We start from the raw sequence: 19,158 nt of genomic DNA, 5'->3' as shown, positions 1-19,158 counted from the left end.
CCCAGAGTATATTTGTGTAATTCTTCTGAAAGAAGTCTGCTTGTAATCCGGAATTGTGTTTTAAAGACACCAGTGTGTTTTGTTTTTTATCCACAGTCATCTTTGGGGAAGACGTTGCCTTCGGAGGAGTGTTTCGATGCACAGTGGGCCTGAGAGACAAGTACGGTAAGAAAATGTAGATTTTTGAACTTAGTTTTTATTTTGATTTGAACAACTTATGCAACTATTATTGTACATTCATTGACACATTCCACAAGTGCATTATTTGTAACCTGCACATCTGCCTTTATTCAGGCAATGTCTGCAACATTTCCCATTAAAATAGCAGTTTTTGTCTCTTTCCACCAAATAAAATTCTTCCGATGCCACAAAACACGTTTCATTGAACTGTAAAAGACGACACAACTTATAAAGTTATTTATGTAGTTTTGCTAAATGTACATCTATAATGTTTCATGTCTACAATCTAGAATTGATTTGAGCTGATTTTAGTTTTGTAGCCATTTTTAGCAGTTTTAAACCTTTTTAAGCAACTTTTAACTGATTAAGCTTTTTAACTTTTGACCATTTTTTCTTATTATGGCAGCCATTTTAACCATTTGACATGTTTTTACTCCATTCTTGACATCTTTTGTCAACTTTTCTTTTAAGCCAGTCATCCTCACGATTGCTTAGGAGTTCGTAGCCTTTTTTTCAATTGCAATTTTACTCTTTTTAACCATTTTAGCCAGGGGAGTCTTTTTGAAAATAAGCCAAGTATGCAAATTAATTTAAAAAAGATAAGAACAGGATGAAAAGTATTGTGCATTTAATTTTCAGAAAGCTGCAGAGGAACTTAAAAAGCCACAGGTTGCAGATTCTATGCATAGGTCCAGAAAATGACGGTTACTTACTACTATTATCAAGTCAGAAGCAAACAAACCAATAATCTTTGTGTGTACGTAAGGTCAATGTTTAGCAGAGCTGCTAGTGGTAGTAGCAGTGTGGCTGTTCTCCATCTTTTAGACGGTATTTCTTGTTGCAGCTTCAGAGAATATTTGTGTTCCATTCGGAAAACTTTCCATTCTTTCTCAAGCCATGTATTATGTCAGGGGCTCCAGTTTTCACCTATTAATTGTAACATATTTGAATGCTGCTGTCATAAAATATATTTCTGAACTCAATTAATACCTAATGGTTAAAACCCAAGCCGTGCTACTCTTAGATCCTCTCTAATATTTATATGAAAGGTTGCTCTTAGTGCCTCAAAGACTTTGTCCCACAATTTCTGAGCTTTATGTCCAAAATATGAGTGAGATTCCTGATCTCTGTGCAACAGTTTCTCCAGTGTGTGGACCCTTTTTTGACATTAGTTCAGATGTGTGGACAAATCTCAGTATTTTGCATGAGTATATGGATTTCATCCATGTGTTGGAGTTAATTACCTCATGGGCTTGTTTCATTCAAAAACCACAATTTAATTTTGCAAAACAAACCTCCAGTTCAGCCACTAGATGGCGGCAGATCACTGCAAACAATCTGAAGAAGACCTCGTTCCCTCTGTGTCCATCCAGAAGGATCTGTTTGCAGGCAGGGTAACTCTCCAACCCTGACAGGGGACTGATGTAAGATGACCGTGACCGGCGCTGTGTGTTTAGGCGTTATTGCTCGGGTAATAAAAATCCAGCAGGTTGATCAGGAACATGCTTCAACAATAAACCAGATAAAGGATCAACAGGCTTTAACCAGGCACATGTGTCATTAATAAATAGCAGTCGTCTTTGGATTTCAGGTGCACTCACTGGGACAACACACCACCGAGGAGCCATTGCTAATCATTTTAGTAACAGTTGTGCTGTTCAGCTGTTTTTACATACTTATTGATATTCATAGAGATTCAGCTTGTGCTGTTGAGTTACAATAAAACGTACGATTGGATTGTTCTGGAGTCTGCATCAAGTTTTTTTTTTATTATTTGGTTTAATCTTTGTTGTGTTGAATCCTCACTGAAAGATACACCGGTGTAGAGTCACACAGAGCAGATGGTGTTGTTGCACTGCTCTTTTTTCACGGCTGACATTTTAACCTGCTGTTATGGAAAAAACAATCTCCGGTGGTACTGATTAGGTTCGCGACGGCTCTGTTTTTGTCAGATTTCCCAGCATCACCGGACCCCGGTCGTCCACGTTATGTGACAGCAGCTTCTATAACCAATTTGATAATGGAAATTTAATTTCCATGAAGTCATTAATTCCATGTAAGATGCAACTAGTGCTTCACAGCTTCTGTTGTGGTTTAATGGTCCGTGACTGGAGAATTGGTACCACTAACTGTTAATCTCAGCTACACTGCAATTTATCGGCCATCTTTCTGATTGAGCTACTAAGCTAAAAATCACAGAGCTGCAGGGATTCAAGGGAAAGTGAAACATTTGTGGAATTGTATTCATGAAATGAAGAGAAAATGACACATATAGAAATTCAAATGTTCTTGTCTACAATCTAATCCCCCCATTCCATTTAATCCTGGAAACCCGCAAAAACCACATGGATGAAAACACGCTTTGTTCAGCTGCACCATGATCTCATGAATTCAGACTAAAGCGTCTTCACTAGATTTCCTGCACAATGGCAATCATTATTCAAAAACAATCATTAATAACTGAGGTGGGTCATAGGAGGCCTTTCCAATGTTTTTGTTGATTGTGAAATGTCCCCAAAACGCACATTTTTAGAAGTGATTTTGTCATCAAAAGTGTGAAAGAGAGGAAGTAGATTTGACAAAATAAGCTTGAGTATAAAAGTCGTCACAGTTGCGGATTCTATATATATCAAGGCTTACTAGTTATTAAACATTGAAACGATGCGACTAAAAGTTGTTTTGTTGCCTGTGGATCCAAACAATAATACCTGATAATGTAAAAAAAAAAAACTGAAGTCTGGCAGTCGGTCAAAGATGAATACATGGAGTGCTCCAGAGCATGTTCATTGTAAAAGACGGTTGAGGGGGCAGAACTTAAAACTTGTGTGTCGATGACTAAAAAAGACGAGAGGTCTCGCCTTTTCAGTTTCCATCGAACTCCCAGCTGATGCTCACGGCGCTTTCTTAACAAGAAGTCTCCGGTCCTGCCCTACAGTAGCCGGCTTTGCCTTTTGTTTTCATTGACGTCAGAAATGTTGACCTTTGGAATGGGATCATTATTTTCCATCTCATCTCTGTGTACAGTGACGAGCGCAAAGCTGTTTTTATCCCTCTCACCGCTGAAAAGGACGGCGCGCACCTCTGCCACCCGCAGCCCTCGCATACAGCGGAGGTTAATGCGGAGCCGGCGCTACATGAATGGCTTTTTACGAGACGGATGCATTCACCTTGGAGATTCGAGCCACCCCTCCCCCCCCCCCTCCCCCTCCCCTTCCTCCTCTCGCTCGCAGTTGACTGATGACTACTTAGTGCGCCATTTCCCTGAAAACAACGGCTCCCAGTTGCATCCCCTTACACTCCCTCTCATCAACGTGTTGAGCCATTTTTGTGTGAAAGCAGATGACAGAGTGTGAAAGATTGTTTTCTATTTAACCCTTTGAGGGGCATTTGTCGACACACTACACGCCGAGTGTTAACGATAGATGTTTTAATACTTCAAAGTCAATGAAAAAGACTTTGTGTACCATTTACACATGATACAGTATGATGAAAAGCATTCTGATTCTCAATTTCTGGCTTAAAAGGCTTTCAATCGGAATGATTTCACTGGATTTTTTTGTATGAAAACACTTGCACAGCAAGTGAGGGAGATTATATCTTTATTATAGCATTGCTTTCTGCGTATACTTATTATACCACTGGAAAGCCGGATTCATTCTTTGTGAAAATGGTGCGTTTGCGGGATGAGCAGCAGAGTGTGCGGGTCGCCGGTTTTACCGAATGGTCTCTGCCAATGTAAACTGTAAACTGTTGTTTGGTGGATTGCAGTGTGAAGAGTGTGTGTGGATGAACCTCACACAGCCAATCTGGCACGTGGCCCTCGTGGCGGTCACCGCCCTGCTCACACACTGCGGTGGACGGCATCCTATTCTTCAATCCAGCATTCGTTGCAAGTCAGCAAATGTGGTCATGTTGATGCGAACAGCAAGCACGTTGCTGATCCCACATGTGTTCAGCGGAGTTGAGGTCAGGAACACTGGCAGGTCAGTCCGTCCTTTCCTCCAACAAATTCTGGAGGTGGTCACCGATTAAAACCCCGTTATTTTGAGGGTCCGGCGCTGCGATGGCGGAGAACCGGGTTGTGGACTCGCTGGTTGCAGAGTCTCGTCTCGAAGTCTTCAATCTGAAAACAAACAGCAGAAGCTGATATTGAGTCAGCACACCCAAACGTACGCGGCTTCGCTGTTCATGTCACGGATGAATGTTCCTCACAAATGGTTAAAGAAGAAATAACCTGACTTTCCAGTGGTTTAACAATTTTTGCCAATAATTTAGAAGGAAACATTAAACCAATCAGGATCTGCTTACTTTTGTACACAGTAAACATCACGTATTCATAGTTCACATATTATATTGTCGGGTCAAGTGCATCATCGAAGCGAGATGAGCAACAGCAAAACCTACCAGCACCTGTCAATGTTTCCCATTTGAATCCCATTTTATATGATTCAGTGTACATTTATCAGTTTTAAGGAAACCGTAAAAGTGCAAAAGTTACCCAATAGGGTCAATTAGCTGAAGAGTTAAAATCAGCTTCTGCATGAATAGATGCGATTCCAAACATCTTGACAGCAACTTATTTTTCCATCAGTGGCTGGTATGTTTTTATTTTTATTTAATTTTTTGTGATGAGTTGACTGACTGCTGGTTTGCTTTGATGACGCACAGAAGCACTCACACATTGTATGGTGTTACTTTTACGTGAAGCCGCATGCTTGAGGCAGTTTTGTTGTTTGTCTGAGCAGTGAGGCACTACATTCTCCTCACGTAATTCTTCATTCCTCCACGAGGTTTGGCGGCGCTGTGGTTGCTAATTGAAGTTCCTGAGAGCAGAGGTCACTTTGGGGCAAAGTTTCACAACCGTGCCTTTCCCAGTGCACAACACTGAAAAATACAAACACACAAAAAAACTTGGCAAATACACAAAGATGAGGGCAAAAAAAACAATCACAACCCAAATTACAGGGTGGAGATGGGGGGGGGGGGGTATATGTTTTTTTGTTTACTTTTTTTTTTTGCTCTTCTGTTTTTACTCCATGGGGGTTGTGTGTGCATCATGGTCTCTCATCCTTCCAGCTGAGGAGCCGACAACTTTTCACTCCATTAATTTCAGAGCCGCATTGTAATGTAAAGTTCTGGGATCGTTTGTGTCTGTTACGCATTTTAAACCTAAAACTTCAGGCTTTTGAGACCTTTTTAACTTTCATGTTACTGAAAAGGGAGAAGTATTTCTGGAATCCGGTCATAAAACAGGAATCTCCTGCAGACTGTTATGAAGTCTGTCAAAATATGCTTGGAATCGAGATTTTTCCCCTGCCAATATGAGTGTTTTTACTGACACCTAATCAGGAGCAGAAAGAACAATACGCTGACAACAGGCGCAACGAGGACAGCTCTAAATAAAATAAAATAATGGAGTTTAAAGATGAATTATTTTACTTCTAGTAAAATAATGTGTGTGTGCGTGCGTGTGTGTGGCAATTATTTGCAGCCGTTTATAATATGGAAATGTGGATGACAACAGTTTTTACTGAAACACAGAATGTGTAGATGGGAAATGGGAGTTTTAACTGATAGATACAAGTTAAATGTATTATTTTTATTTAGAAGGATCCGAGTGGTCATTGTGATCTCAGTGATTTCCACTTGAAACGTGTAAGCTGAACTGCAACAAAAAATAAAAAGAGGTCTGGAGTGTGTTTGAGGAGCTTTCATCTCTCAGCAGACGGATGTGAAAACGGCTTTAAACTCTGCACATTCATCATCCTGCACATTCAGTCCGAGGAAAAAGAAAAACATATTTCTGTGTGAAGGAGGACTTGAGGCAATATGAGCTTTAATGCGGGCCAAAAGTCTTAATCCTCTAAGAAACATTTTTTTTTTCTTTGACACCACACAGCCTTACATTCTCATGTTTATTTTTCTTCTCTTTCCTTCCTTCTTTGTACTTTGTCTCTAGGAAAGGACAGAGTCTTCAACACTCCCCTTTGTGAGCAAGGCATTGTGGGATTTGGCATCGGTGTGGCTTGTGCTGGAGCCACTGCCATTGCGGAGATCCAGTTTGCTGACTACATCTTTCCTGCTTTTGACCAGGTAACGTACTAACCTAAAGTCACCCAGCATCGATGCAAAGCCAAAACAATTGAGGTAGAAAGCACGAGGGAAGGTGTGCACCTAAAATCTGCCGTTTGCACCAGAAAAAAAAAAAAAAATCCCTCCTTCTCCGGATATAACTACAGTAATAGCAGAATGGAGCAGCGTACAGTCATGACTGGAAAAAGCACAATTTCTGCTGGTAGCTGCAGCTCTGTTATTTTCCTGTAAAAGAACCCAGCGCGACCAGATCATAAAAAGAGGTCACAACTAATGCTCCAACCACAATACAGCAATCCCCGGCCGAATGGTTTGTAGTATAAAACAAACTATCCATTTATGTTTTGCACTATGTTTTGAGACATTATTTATTGGTGGTCAGTGGCAGCTGTTAGACCTGTTAAGAATTGTCTGTGCACAACTTGTGCATCTGAGCATAAATAAACCCTTATGATTTCTCTTCTGCAGAAATCACTGAGGTATTGGTGGATTTATGATTAAGTGAATTTGGATGCAATCAAAGAGTTTTCATGAATATTTGGTAAAGATCAGCAGCCCAGAGTGCAATAAAAGTGTTGACACAGGAGGTGTGGCTGTACAGTATTAGAGCATAAGACAAGCACATTGTGATAAATGCTTAGAGGCTACAACACAATGACTATTGTTCTATTTGAAAAAACAAACAAACACTTAATTCTGAAATAAAATGAGTGTTGATCATATATAAACGTAAAGCAAACAGTGTCTGGATGGTGACCGAAAGAAGTGATCTCTGTTATTTATCGATTTTTTTTAATTTAAATTTAGCTCTATGTGTGATTTCCAATCCTTTTTAATTTAATATCCCAAAGAAGCTGCAAGACCCTTCACCCAGTTTATTTGCCAATATAATACAGTCAGGCTTGGGAAAGGACACAAATTCTTAAGAACATACAAGCAACTTTATTAAGAATAAAGCTGTGTTTAGTTCCCTACATCTGCTCTTGAATCTGATACCGTCGTGTCATTGATTTAATTCACCATGCATCTTCTGTAGAACTTTATCCAACTTGATACCCACCGGCAAAAATAGTCACCAATTAATCTCAAATGACTTTTTGTACCGTGGGAAGAAAGCAGATTAGAAGGAGGACGCGATGAGAGCACTAACCTCCAACACCACTGTGCAGCCTTTATCTGACATACGCACATCCAATATCAATAACCTCGGGGCAGACAAAGCCTTCTGCCCCGCCAAGGTCTGCGTGGGTGTCCGGTTGGAAAAACACCACTACATTATCGCTCTCGAGAGTTTGGATTCAATTAGCAGAATTCCAGAGAAACATGAGGACATTGTGAGGAAAAGATTAACTTCATTTGTTACATGGACTTTTTTTTTTTTCCTTTTTTAAGAGGTTTTTTATCAAAGTTTTTGGATGATAAATGTTGGCGTGACCTTCTCATCTGAAGGTTTATAGATGATCATAACACAACAAAATACACCAACAGAAGGACTTTAAACCAGATTAACCTTAATCAGTGGATGAGAATGTATATAGTATATAGTGTAGATTTAAGGCTCATGACGGGTCACCATCCACCACAGGGCAAACTCTGTATAATTGGATACACTGACAAGAGTAAGTTCTTGTCAGTGTATCCAGGCATATTCAAAAATAACAAGCCAAGACGAAGAGAATGGCATTGGGCTCCCCCTCTATGTCTTGCCTTTCAAAATAAGCATATTCTGTGTGGAAGCCCTTGAGAGTCCGTCGTTCCATATTCCACAACCCGGCGAGTCGAAACACTGAAACGTAAGAAGTCCTTTCTCTGGCCTCCCGCTTTCTTCTTTTTCCCTGAGGAAGATTAATGTGACGTTAACGGGGTTGGCCAAAGCGGCTGTTTAATGCATACATGTTGACACCAGTGTACCTGCTCCCCTTATGATAAATGTTAGTCCACACTGCAGTGTCAAGGCAGCATGAAATGGAATATGTGATGTGATAGTGGAGCTTGTTTCAAAGCAAAGCAACAGTTGATTAAATGTGTTGGTGGTGGGCGTTGAGTGGGCTCGTATCTGTGGCTTCGCATAAAGAGAAGCAGTCCCAACAGGCCTCTGACAGAAACTGAAGATAAGAGCCTGCTCGAGGTTTATGGAGAATTTGAGCCACCTTTTAGATGAGAACCCTGTAGAAGTGACATCTTTTATGTAACAGCTGCATTCATGTTGTGTTCTGAAAATGAACGTCTCTGCTGCTACGAGTTTCACTCAAGTTTCTCATTTATGTTGCATCGTCTCGTCTGAGCTTGTATAAACCTGAATCTTTTGGGGTTTTTTTTATTCACAGATAGTCAACGAAGCAGCCAAGTACCGCTACCGATCTGGCAACCTGTTTGACTGCGGGAATCTCACCATCCGGGCTCCGTGGGGCTGCGTCGGCCACGGATCGCTTTACCACTCTCAGAGCCCAGAGGCCTTCTTCGCCCACTGCCCGGGAATCAAGGTCAGGCCTGCGCTTCACTGCAGCGTTTTAATCACGAAGCGAACAAAATTGGCCCCCCCAAAAAATATAGGTTACAAAGACTCCCGACAAATCACAAATTGGGACATTTTATACATGAGTGCTGAGCCTTATTGAACTCTTTATATCATGGTGTGGTTTAATACGAGCAATAGAAATTGATTCCCCCTTAATTTCAGTGATTAATCACCAGCTGATAGGACTCAGCCTGCAGGGTGTTTCAATACTTTTGCAATGAATGTTAAAATCACACAGTTTGTTTTTAAATCACATCTTTACACACAGTTGTTCCTGATTTTTAGTTTTCAATGTGAGAGTTTAGATTTTACTATAAAATCTTCACACATAACCTGCAAAAGTTCTAGCTCAACCTTTGCATTACAGATGAATTTATCAGTTTGATATAATTTGTTGAATAGTACTTAAACATTCAGTTGTAGAAAAAAATATGGTTATCCTTTGCCACTTATTTCCTTTTTTCCAATCATTTTTTCAGTTTCCTACTGGTTTCCTTAAACCCTGCTTATGTTACAGAAAGTAATAGAAGAGATAAGTCACAAACATATTTGAAGGCCTGTATTTTCACAATTAGAAAACATCTAAAAACCAAATGTCTTTAGCACACAAAGACCATATTTGCAAGCATGAAGCCATAAAGTAATTTTTTTTTTTAAATCTACAGATTTGTGAGTTGACACAACAATAAAACAGTCAGAGCAGGACTCCTAAAGCACATTTAATTGATTGTGGATGTTTTGAATTGCTTTTCAATGTGGAATTTATTCATTTTTTACATTATTTTATGGCTGTAATTTTGGCAAAATCAGCATGAATACACTTTTCATGGTGGCACCTGAGTTGCGGTGTAATTTTTATTGACATGTTAAATCACAGCAATACTACAGGAAGCGTGAAGCTGGCTGTATTCATAAGTACCTTTTCCATTCAGTCTAGACTGAAATGTCATTTCTCTTCCCTCTCAAAAGAAAATATGTTTTATCAAGTGTATAAATGTTATAGCCAAGTGCTGGTGTTTCACAGTTTTCTTGAAAACTGCACGTTTTGTGGAAGTAAAATCCATCAACTTGAGTTTATCAGGCTTCTGTTATTTAAATGTTACTGCAGCCAAATGTAAAATATTGTTTTCAGAGGCTGCCACCCGTGTATTCTGCAAGTAATAATGAACTTTTGAACCGCGCTGCAACAAAATGTGAGAACCTGGAAAGTACTGTCTGTGTGATACAACTAAAAGCTGGAGTGAAATATGCAAGTTGACAACCTGCTTCACTTTCACAACATTGACTTCATAAACTTGGAACTGATGTGAGTTTGACTGCACAATGCCTGTATCCGCTGAATCAGAAATGACATTGACTATAACGTGCATCGATAAGCAATGAAAATAGATACCGTCATATTTTCCTTCATCTACAGACACCAATGATGGCTTCAGGAAATAAAGAAATGGGGCTCGTGGAGAATGAAGCCATTGTCTAGTGCATGGAAAAACATTTGAGAGGATCAACTCTAGATGAGTTTGACTTTTTAAATCTTATAAGTTTAATTACAAGTGGCATCTGGTTTAAATTGTCTTAATTGTTGTCGTAGCCCCCCTTTCCTTCATTTATTTTGCCATTCAGACTATGGTGACTAATTCTGCAGTGATAACTGATGTTGTATGTTTTGAAACTGTTTGTGTACTGCTGCAGTTGACTGTTTTCTTATGGAGATTTGAAATGTCAGTGACATTTTCCTGGTTAAACAAAAGTACATAAATAAGCTACCATATTTTTCAGACTACAAGTCACACCAGAGTATTTTTGCACCATTTATTTCATGAGAATAGAAGAACCTTTCAACGTTTGTTTCGACTATTCTGTTAAATGCCGTCTTAAAGAACACAAGCCAAATTCATTGGCAACACAAAACACTTTTCCGAGGTGCACAACCTAGTTCGACATCTGGTTTTTCCACTTTTGTGTAGTCTGGAAAGGCTACACAACAGCCTAAAGAATAAAACTGGTTGACATTCGGCTGTAGCTTTTTCTTTTTGGGAACAACTTCCTTGCACTGTCAAATACAGCAGTAAAAGGGACATTTTGGTGGCACTGTAGCAGCATTCTGTTGTAATACAGTGACATCTGGTGGTTCCACATGGTACATACTGGTACGTCCTGATGGAACATAACATGTCTTTAAGACATATTCAAAAGGATATCTTCACAATCGCTCATTTCTCATCCGGGACTGACCCAAAATTGCAGCGTACACTCGCCTTTAGACCAACTGAGGTTTGAAGAGAATGAGAAAAAAAAAACATCTTTGCACCAGTGGAGTGGCAGCTGGACATAATAACTGTCCAGTAAGAAGAAATTTACTGTGCAAGAAATGTAAACGTTGTGTTCCCCTTTAAGTACATCTGCAGGTTTGTGTAAGGCAAGAGAGTCTGTTATTTTGAGTCCGTGTGTGTGTGTGTGTGTATGTGTGAAGAGTAAGAGAGAAATGAAATTCATCATCGTAACTGCCTATGAAGGTATGAGCAGGAGTGTAGTTCTCAACACGGGTGGTGTTTCGCAGTTTTAACAGCATGTGCTCAGAGTAAACAAGTCCACCTTAAAATGTCAGATATGCAATTCCTGTCTGGCTTCTTTTTTTTTTTTTTAACTGCGCACACATGCACTAATCATCATGGAAATTTCACCCATCATGGACATGGGGTGTATAATTTACAGCTACACTTGATCCAGCATGAGTAAGCAAAGCTGAGAGCAATAAACATGTTGTCTCTCTGCAAAGGTCAGACTGATAAATGTTTATCTGTTGGCATACTATCAGCCAGATGCGTTAAAAGAACATTTTCTGCCACCAACATTTTTTTTCTTCTGACAATCATCTGTCCTTCATTTGGTTTTGATTTATAGCAGGACCTTTTGGGTGCACAGCATCACCTTCATCATAGTAGTAACACAAATGGTAAATGTAAGAGAGGCAACATTTTATTTATATTAGTACAGAGCAAAGTAAATAGATTAGTACCACATCATAACATGTAAGTTGTCAAAAAGCTTTCAGAGAATATCCGTCTCTTTCTTAGTTGTATTTTCATGAAAAATAAATTGACTTGCCTGGCACGTTTAATGTGACTATAGTTGGATTTCTTAGTTTTGTTGGAATATCTCACTTGGTTACATTGTCAGCATTAAGAAGAGATTTTACATGTCATTGCAGCACTGTTATTTGTTTTCTTTTTTGCTTTGCTGGTTTTATTAATGCAAAATTGTTCTATTTTTACAATTCTTTAAAGTCAAAACTCAATATGATCTTAGGTTTTTATTTTATGTGTATAGCTTGAATATTAACTTATCTCTTGAGCTCTGGCAAATAATTATATTGGTATCTTAAATTCAAATGACTTTATTTTCCTGTGGAATGGTGCCGCATGTCTGACCTTGTTGCGAACGTATTCTTCTTCTGCTCAAACTGTGATCTGACATGAGTTTGTGCTTGACATTCACTGGCTACTAACAATGTCATTCCCAATCTAGATTTAAGCAATTTACCCTAAAATGCTCAAATACACAGAATCAAATATCACTTGGACACCATTCCATCATTCTGGGTTCTTCAGTGTGGAGTGGAAACCTGCTTTTACTTCCTTCTCCAAATATATATCGCATCACTTCTTAAAACAATGAGACAATCGTAAAATTCAAACTTTGTCCATACATGAACATACAGATGTCTCGACTAAATTAGAGGTCTAACTAATGTCATGTGTTCCTCAGGTTGTAATACCCCGCAGTCCGGTCCAGGCCAAAGGACTGCTCCTCTCTTGCATTGCTGACAACAACCCCTGCATATTCTTTGAGCCCAAGATCCTCTACAGAGCAGCAGGTAAACTGGTTTATTTGTACATAGAAGTCAACATGTCACCCAGGCCTTGTTTACTCAAGTTCTGCGATCAACTTCCAGTAGCTCCGTGCCTCGCCCGGCGCTCTGTTTGCCCGGGTCCTTTATGGAAAGCAAATGTTCTCCCTTTTAGAGGCACGAGGCAAGACGCACAAGCAATATGCCAGAGTGCAAACAATGTGAGTGAGTTCAGTCCGGCCACAAGTGTGAAGCAGACCGTCTAAATGGGTTGTGGAGTGTTGACAGTGCTGGGCTGAGTCCTTTCCCCTCCTCCCCAATCCTTTGTGGAAGGAACATCGGTGTACAAGAGTGGCACAAATAAAGCGAAAGCCAGTCTGCCACTGGCCAGGTTGCAATTATAAAGGTGTCCCATAATATTGTAGCAAATGTTAAGCAGGTGTTGGCAAGTGCTTGTAAATAGAAACAAAATCAAACCGCTGTTTTCTTGATTTAAGACCGCATTGGTCCCCGAAGATGATATGAGTTCATTATTCTAACGAAAGGGCCAACTGGAACTGCTTAATACTAAACTCCCCCAAAAAACCCTTTGGTTTGCACTCCCAACAGAAATCCGTTTAGAATGTGTGAGATGATTGGGGCCATAGCTTATTGTCCATTTTTAAAGATACTTAAAAAAAAAAAAAATCATATATAGTTGTTAAAATCACCTAAAAAGCTTACTGAATCCCATTTAAGCTTCCTGTTGGAGCTTTGTGATTTGAATGAGCCGACAATTCCTCAAAGGTTGGCACTGCCGTGACACTTTATTGGTCAAATATGCAAATTAAAAAAATGTAATGTGTCCTGGTGTTTAAAAACAAAAGTCAAAAGCTCAAAATGGACCAATAAAAACATAAAAAAAAAAAAATCTCTTTCTGCCATTTGTTACCAACCTCTAGTGGTGTTTGCTTATAAAGTGACAATGACATTTTAAAACTGATGAAGGCTCTTGGGAAATGTCATAAATAAGTCAAATCAAAGACATAAATACGTCTGCCAGCTTGTGACTAGACTGACTGTTTTCAGGTTGTCCTTCTATCACACTCTCATTGAACGATAACCCGGGAACAATTTGACTTAAATTTGCTTAAATTTTGCCCGTGCTTACTCTCACCCAAGGTTGTACTGACTAGTTTTTGTTGGCCAAAGGTGTCTGCAAATTTGTTATGAACGCTTTATATCAGGAAACCTTGCACTTCATCCTATTTTTCTTTGATATTCCGCAAAAACTGAAATGATTCATCTGGTGTCAACTGCTCTTTTGATGGATTCAAGTGGATAACTACAATTAATTGCAAATTCATATATAAAGCTGCAAAGAAATTAATCCGTCTTTCCCTAATTCATCAAGTTGCGTTAGTTTCGTCTGCAGAATATCGCAGCTGATGAGAAAAGCACGAGGTGCATCATGTACAAGTGGCCAGTCAATTAAAAGGCAAGCACACAGACTCATGCACACACCTAAGGTCAATATAAAGTCAAATATTTACCTACCAAGCATGTCGTCGTACAAATGAAAGGACGTTGGAGCACTTGGAAGGAGAACATGCAAACCATTGCACAAAGAGAGTTGGGGGTTCTTGGACACCTGTGCAACCTTGCAAAGAAATCACAGAATGAAATCTGCATCTGTCGATCACAAAGTTAAAAAAAAATGGGGAAAATATATCCAGATAAACCTCAAATATGGCTGCGAGGTTTATTCTGTATGGATGTCACCCAGAGGTGGTAATATAAACATCCGTTGTTGGAATGGGGACGTTTAAGACAAAGATAATCAATTAGATGTGTTGTCTGTTGTCATAGCTATGAAACGGTACTAATCGACAGTGAATCTCATAACGCGATACGTTTAAGATTTAAGAGCAGGTGTCTCAGTTCTCTGCAGTGTTTTCTTTGCACTTGAGTTCATTAGCCTCTCGAGGAGAGCTACAACAATACATCAGTGATATTCCCAACATTTCTCAGTGTGCATCATTTCCTGCTGAAATAACATAGAACATGTTCATATTTTCTGATGCTAGCCTATCAATCACAGTGAATGTTGTGACACATCTTTAAGAGGAGGCCCTCTGTGGCCTGCTGAGGTTGTCAAGCTCAAATGAACACATCACTTTTAAAATCCCCCCCCGAAGGAGCAAACAGTCAGTCCCACCTCGGGCAGGCAATACATTGCAGATCTTTCTTTATTGAACAGCTGCGAAAGCAATGACTTTGTCAGTCAGAGGAATTTTACATTCCTGTTCTGTATAGTTGGGGGGGGGGGGGGGGGGGGGGGGGGTGTGAGTCTCACGCATTACTGTCGCGCTTTGTCTGTGTGCACGATTGTATGAGAGACACCACTTTACAATCAAAACACGGCACCAAATGCCAACAGCAGCACCAATCTAATGTAGAGAAAGTTAAGAAAAAAACACCCAAAGCGGGTTCGCTATCATATCGTACGATCTTGCTGCCCATGAGCCAATCAGTCAAGCTCAAATTAATGATGACAACAAGACCAGCGCTTGAAACTTTGCTGGCCCTGAGGTGGTCCGTCAATAACGCGTCAAAATCTGATTGGCTGATGATACTGTCACTCAACATTTTAACCCAATAGTAGCGTCCAACTTCCCTCAGAGGTGAGCGATGCTTTCCTCTGCTTGCCCTGGCAGACCAAAGGAGTTGTGATGCTTTAAGAGGACTTAGGAGATTTGAGCTCCACAAAATATCACCAGTCGTCTTCTGGATAAAGTTTCTAAAGTCACTAATTGATTCCAGACACAGATTTCAGAATCAGTTTATAATTATATAAAAAAAAAAAGAAAAATCATTTTTGCTGCCCCTGACTAGACACCACTGGATTTCGCTTCCAACTTTTCCCTTTGTCCAGCTGTTTTTTGAAGCTCTCTGGATTTAGGTCTTAGCATTTTAGCTTCACCTGTTGATGGTTAAACATTTAGTGATGCGTGTGCCCATCTGTCAACAAAATAACATTCATTCATGCTCACATTGTGTTTAGAGTGACGGCAATATGTTACTTCCCTAGATTGCCTCTTGTGACATTTAGTAGATTATTATTTCTTACAATTAAGGTCTTATAAAGGAACAGTACTGTAACAGTACTTATTAACATAGCCGTTTTTGTATCTCTTAGCGTGCCCCTAAGTAGTAGCTTTACTATTTCACTAAGCTCCTGTTAATTCTGTTACTTTTCATTTGGTGTAACTAAATTGTTGTTTTTTTTGGGGGGGGTTTTCAGTACCTCACATAACACTGTTCAGTGTGCTGATTCAGACAGGTGGTCAGTGCATTTGACTGCAGCCTGAAAAGAGCTTTTTACCTTCTGCTCCACACTGAGGACTAGTAGTAATGTGTCAAGACTCATTATGATTTTAAAAGACAAAAGCAGGCAGCTCTTGCGCCTTACACCTCTAATGATCTCAGCCTGGATTATGAAGTCATGTTCTTAATTGCACACTACTCTTTTTTTTTTCTTTTTTTTCTTCTTCTTGTTTCTGTATGTGTGAATCAGGATGAAAACCAAGACGTTGGTCCCACTGAGGCCTGGTTTTATTGTGTAGCCTGAAATTTCACTTATTAACTCGTAACCCAGTTTTCATAATTTGATTTTAACGTTCTGAAAAATGCTATTATTCCACTCAATTGGCCAATTTTCTGTCTCGTCTGGAAGCCCGAACCAGGAGTTACGTATGATTCATCTTGATGCTTTAACGTAGCGCGTTGTCGGGATGGGCAATTTTTCTTTCCTTTACAGCTTCTCGAAAGGATCATGGAAGCCGTTCAAGGTTTCCAGAAAGGTTTCAAACCCAGAGTCTCTCTCCGGAGTATAATTACTCGGCCTAATTGTGATTTTTTTGACATTATGCGTTGCCTCGTAGGAATGCTTTTAGTAGCTCAGTTCCTCCCAAACCAGCTCTCACTTACACATCCCAGAATCCATGGAGATAATCCTTAATACTGGATGAGATTTAAAGACTGTAAATGACAGTTTCAGTTAATACGTTGCATTTTAGGTTTAAAAATATGAATAAGCTGCATGCTTAAAAGTGATGACAATTCAAGATTGTGTGTTGGAATAAAATCCCCGACCCTGTTAATTTTCCAAGATATTAATAACTATTATTCAAACCATATGCTTATACATGGTCTTTGTATTGGACCTCAGCTCAAAGAGAGACTGGCTACATGGCGGCTTTCCCTTTTGAATCAATATTCCACTTATGTGGCCCTTTTCCTAAAGGATACACCAACCAACCAATGTTTCGTTGTCGGAATGAATCAAGGCTGAGAGCTCGGAGCTGGCTAAAGCGCTCATTAGCTCATGCTTTAGACGGCGTGATAAATGCACACTGGTAAGAGACGACGTTCTGGAAAAAGTAGGGATAAGCATTTGAAATGGGCCAGAGAAAATGTTCTCCATCAGGAACTTGTATTTTCATGGTCTATTATTTCACCAGTTTGTCGTTTTGGTCTATCATTTTGAGGTGAAGTCAGCTTGGCCTCCGAATGTTCCTCGTAAAGAACAGCGGGGTGTGAGGTGACATGATGAATGGCCACGCTCAGATTTGACCGTTCGATTAATCTTTTTGCGTGTTTGAATTTGTGCATTTCCACAGTGGAGCAGGTTCCCGTGGAGGCGTACTCCATCCCACTCTCGCAGGCAGAGGTCCTCCAGGAAGGAAGTGACGTCACCCTGGTTGCCTGGGGGACACAGGTAGGCGACTCGATTCATCACGGGCCGGCTCTCGGCACGTCGTCGGAGTCATTTCACGTTGTCGTCTATCTTTGGCTCATTTTCCATGGGCCCAGTGAGAAAGGAAACAAATTTCATCTCCCCTAAATGACGTTTAAGCCCACAGAGGCTATCAGCGGATTAACTTTAAGTCCTTCACAAGCCCTCTCTGTCTCAGCAAGGCCTCTCAGCCTGCAGTCTCAGACCATATCTATTCAGACATCTCCACGACACTAAGACTTATTCTGGGCTTTCTGTACGTCATCACTTACACGCCTGTTGTACACTTTCCATTGTTGCCTTTCTTTTCATCCATGAGATTTTCTTTTCTTCAGCTTTATAAAAAAAAAAAATCCCTGCACCCCACCAGGAGTCCTTCCCGACTTGCATTGTGCTCCGCCACTTAAAGAGGCTTATCCAGGCTGTAATGTACCTGTGGCATTGCAGGAGGAGGGCTGGTGGGTTTTGAAAGGGATACATCATTGTGAAAGCCAATATTATCATTGAAGGAAGAAATGGGTTCCTATAAAGAAGTGAAAAGCATGACACCACCTCCACTTTTTGTTTTTTGTTATTTTAAAGTCCCCCCCCACCCCACCGTCCACATCATCTATGCCATGGCCCATCCAGACAAAGGTGAAGAAAACAGCTCTCACAGAGTAGAGTAATAGAAGCACTCCCCAGTTTGCACCAGATCATCCAAACAAAGAAAACCCTCATCCTCTTACCATCTTCAGAAAGATGAGAACTATATAGTTCATAGTTGTGCTTATTTGTCTATTTCACTGAGCTCAATCTGACCCATGACAGAAATTCATGTTCTTTGATAGCTTTGTTCATAAAAAAATGCTTTTTCAGTCATAGAGCTGTGGTCTTAGGCTCAGAATTAAAATTCATGTACAGCAATTACTAAGCACATTTTTAACCAGCAATGCATAGACAGGCAATTTTTTATTCAGGCTACGTATATATATAGAAACAATCAGATCACAATACACTTGCAGTATATCATGGTTTGTTGCATTTCCGGGTAAAGTTTGGGGAGACCTGGATTTGAATCCCACCTGGCTGAAAGGATATTCTGCATGGAAATCAAGCCAGGTTGAGTGCAGAAGTTACAAAGACTTGCTTTGATTAACCCTGTAAAGGGGAGCAGCTGATTAGACTCTTCTGTAATGTGGAGACACCTCGCACAATACAAATATTTGTACCGGACATCCAACTGCACACTGTGTTTTGAGACTCAAAGGAAAATTACACTTTCTGTAGGTGGCAGTGTTGTAATCCATCCTGTGCATTTCTTTCATAGAAGTAGTTAGTGAGACTTGGAATCAAGCTTACAAACACATTAAACGGTGAAGATAAATCAAACCACTCATAAAAACAAATATCAATACAGCAGTTTTTTTTTTTCGATTGCCAAATGTATTATTGACATATTTATGTGTATCTTTTTTTTTTTAGATCCATAGTTTTTGTGAATCGTAGCTTTGAAAGTGAGCGCCACATCAAAGAAAAGACTGGAACTCAACAGCTTATGGAATGCGATATGTTGAATTTTGCACTCTGCAGCATCTGGACTTAATGTGAAAATGCTCATGTTTTTCGTCAGTGACATTTCTATGTTGGTGTCTGTTAGAGTTGAGTTCCAGCAGATGTGAATGCAGATTTAATGTTGCAGCTGGTGTGGAGTCAAAACTAAACGGTAAATCCAATCAGATTTGAAGGCCAATTTCTTTT

General features: G+C 39.9%; 1 protein-coding gene across 1 annotated transcript in view; it reads left to right on the top strand.

Moving 5' to 3' along the window:
* bckdhb (branched chain keto acid dehydrogenase E1 subunit beta) overlaps positions 1–19,158 on the top strand; it is a 61,139-nt gene that overhangs the window by 2,354 nt on the left and 39,627 nt on the right. The window contains exons 3-7 of the mRNA XM_080501185.1: positions 97–165; positions 6,140–6,273; positions 8,601–8,756; positions 12,560–12,668; positions 17,303–17,400. Coding sequence (XP_080357311.1) covers positions 97–165; positions 6,140–6,273; positions 8,601–8,756; positions 12,560–12,668; positions 17,303–17,400 — 566 coding nt within the window. The remainder of the gene's footprint in view (positions 1–96; positions 166–6,139; positions 6,274–8,600; positions 8,757–12,559; positions 12,669–17,302; positions 17,401–19,158) is intronic.

This window comes from Blennius ocellaris (assembly GCF_963422515.1).
Source record: "Blennius ocellaris genome assembly, chromosome: 8".
Lineage (NCBI taxonomy): Eukaryota > Metazoa > Chordata > Actinopteri > Blenniiformes > Blenniidae > Blennius > Blennius ocellaris.
This window is presented reverse-complemented; position numbering and strand designations above follow the sequence as displayed.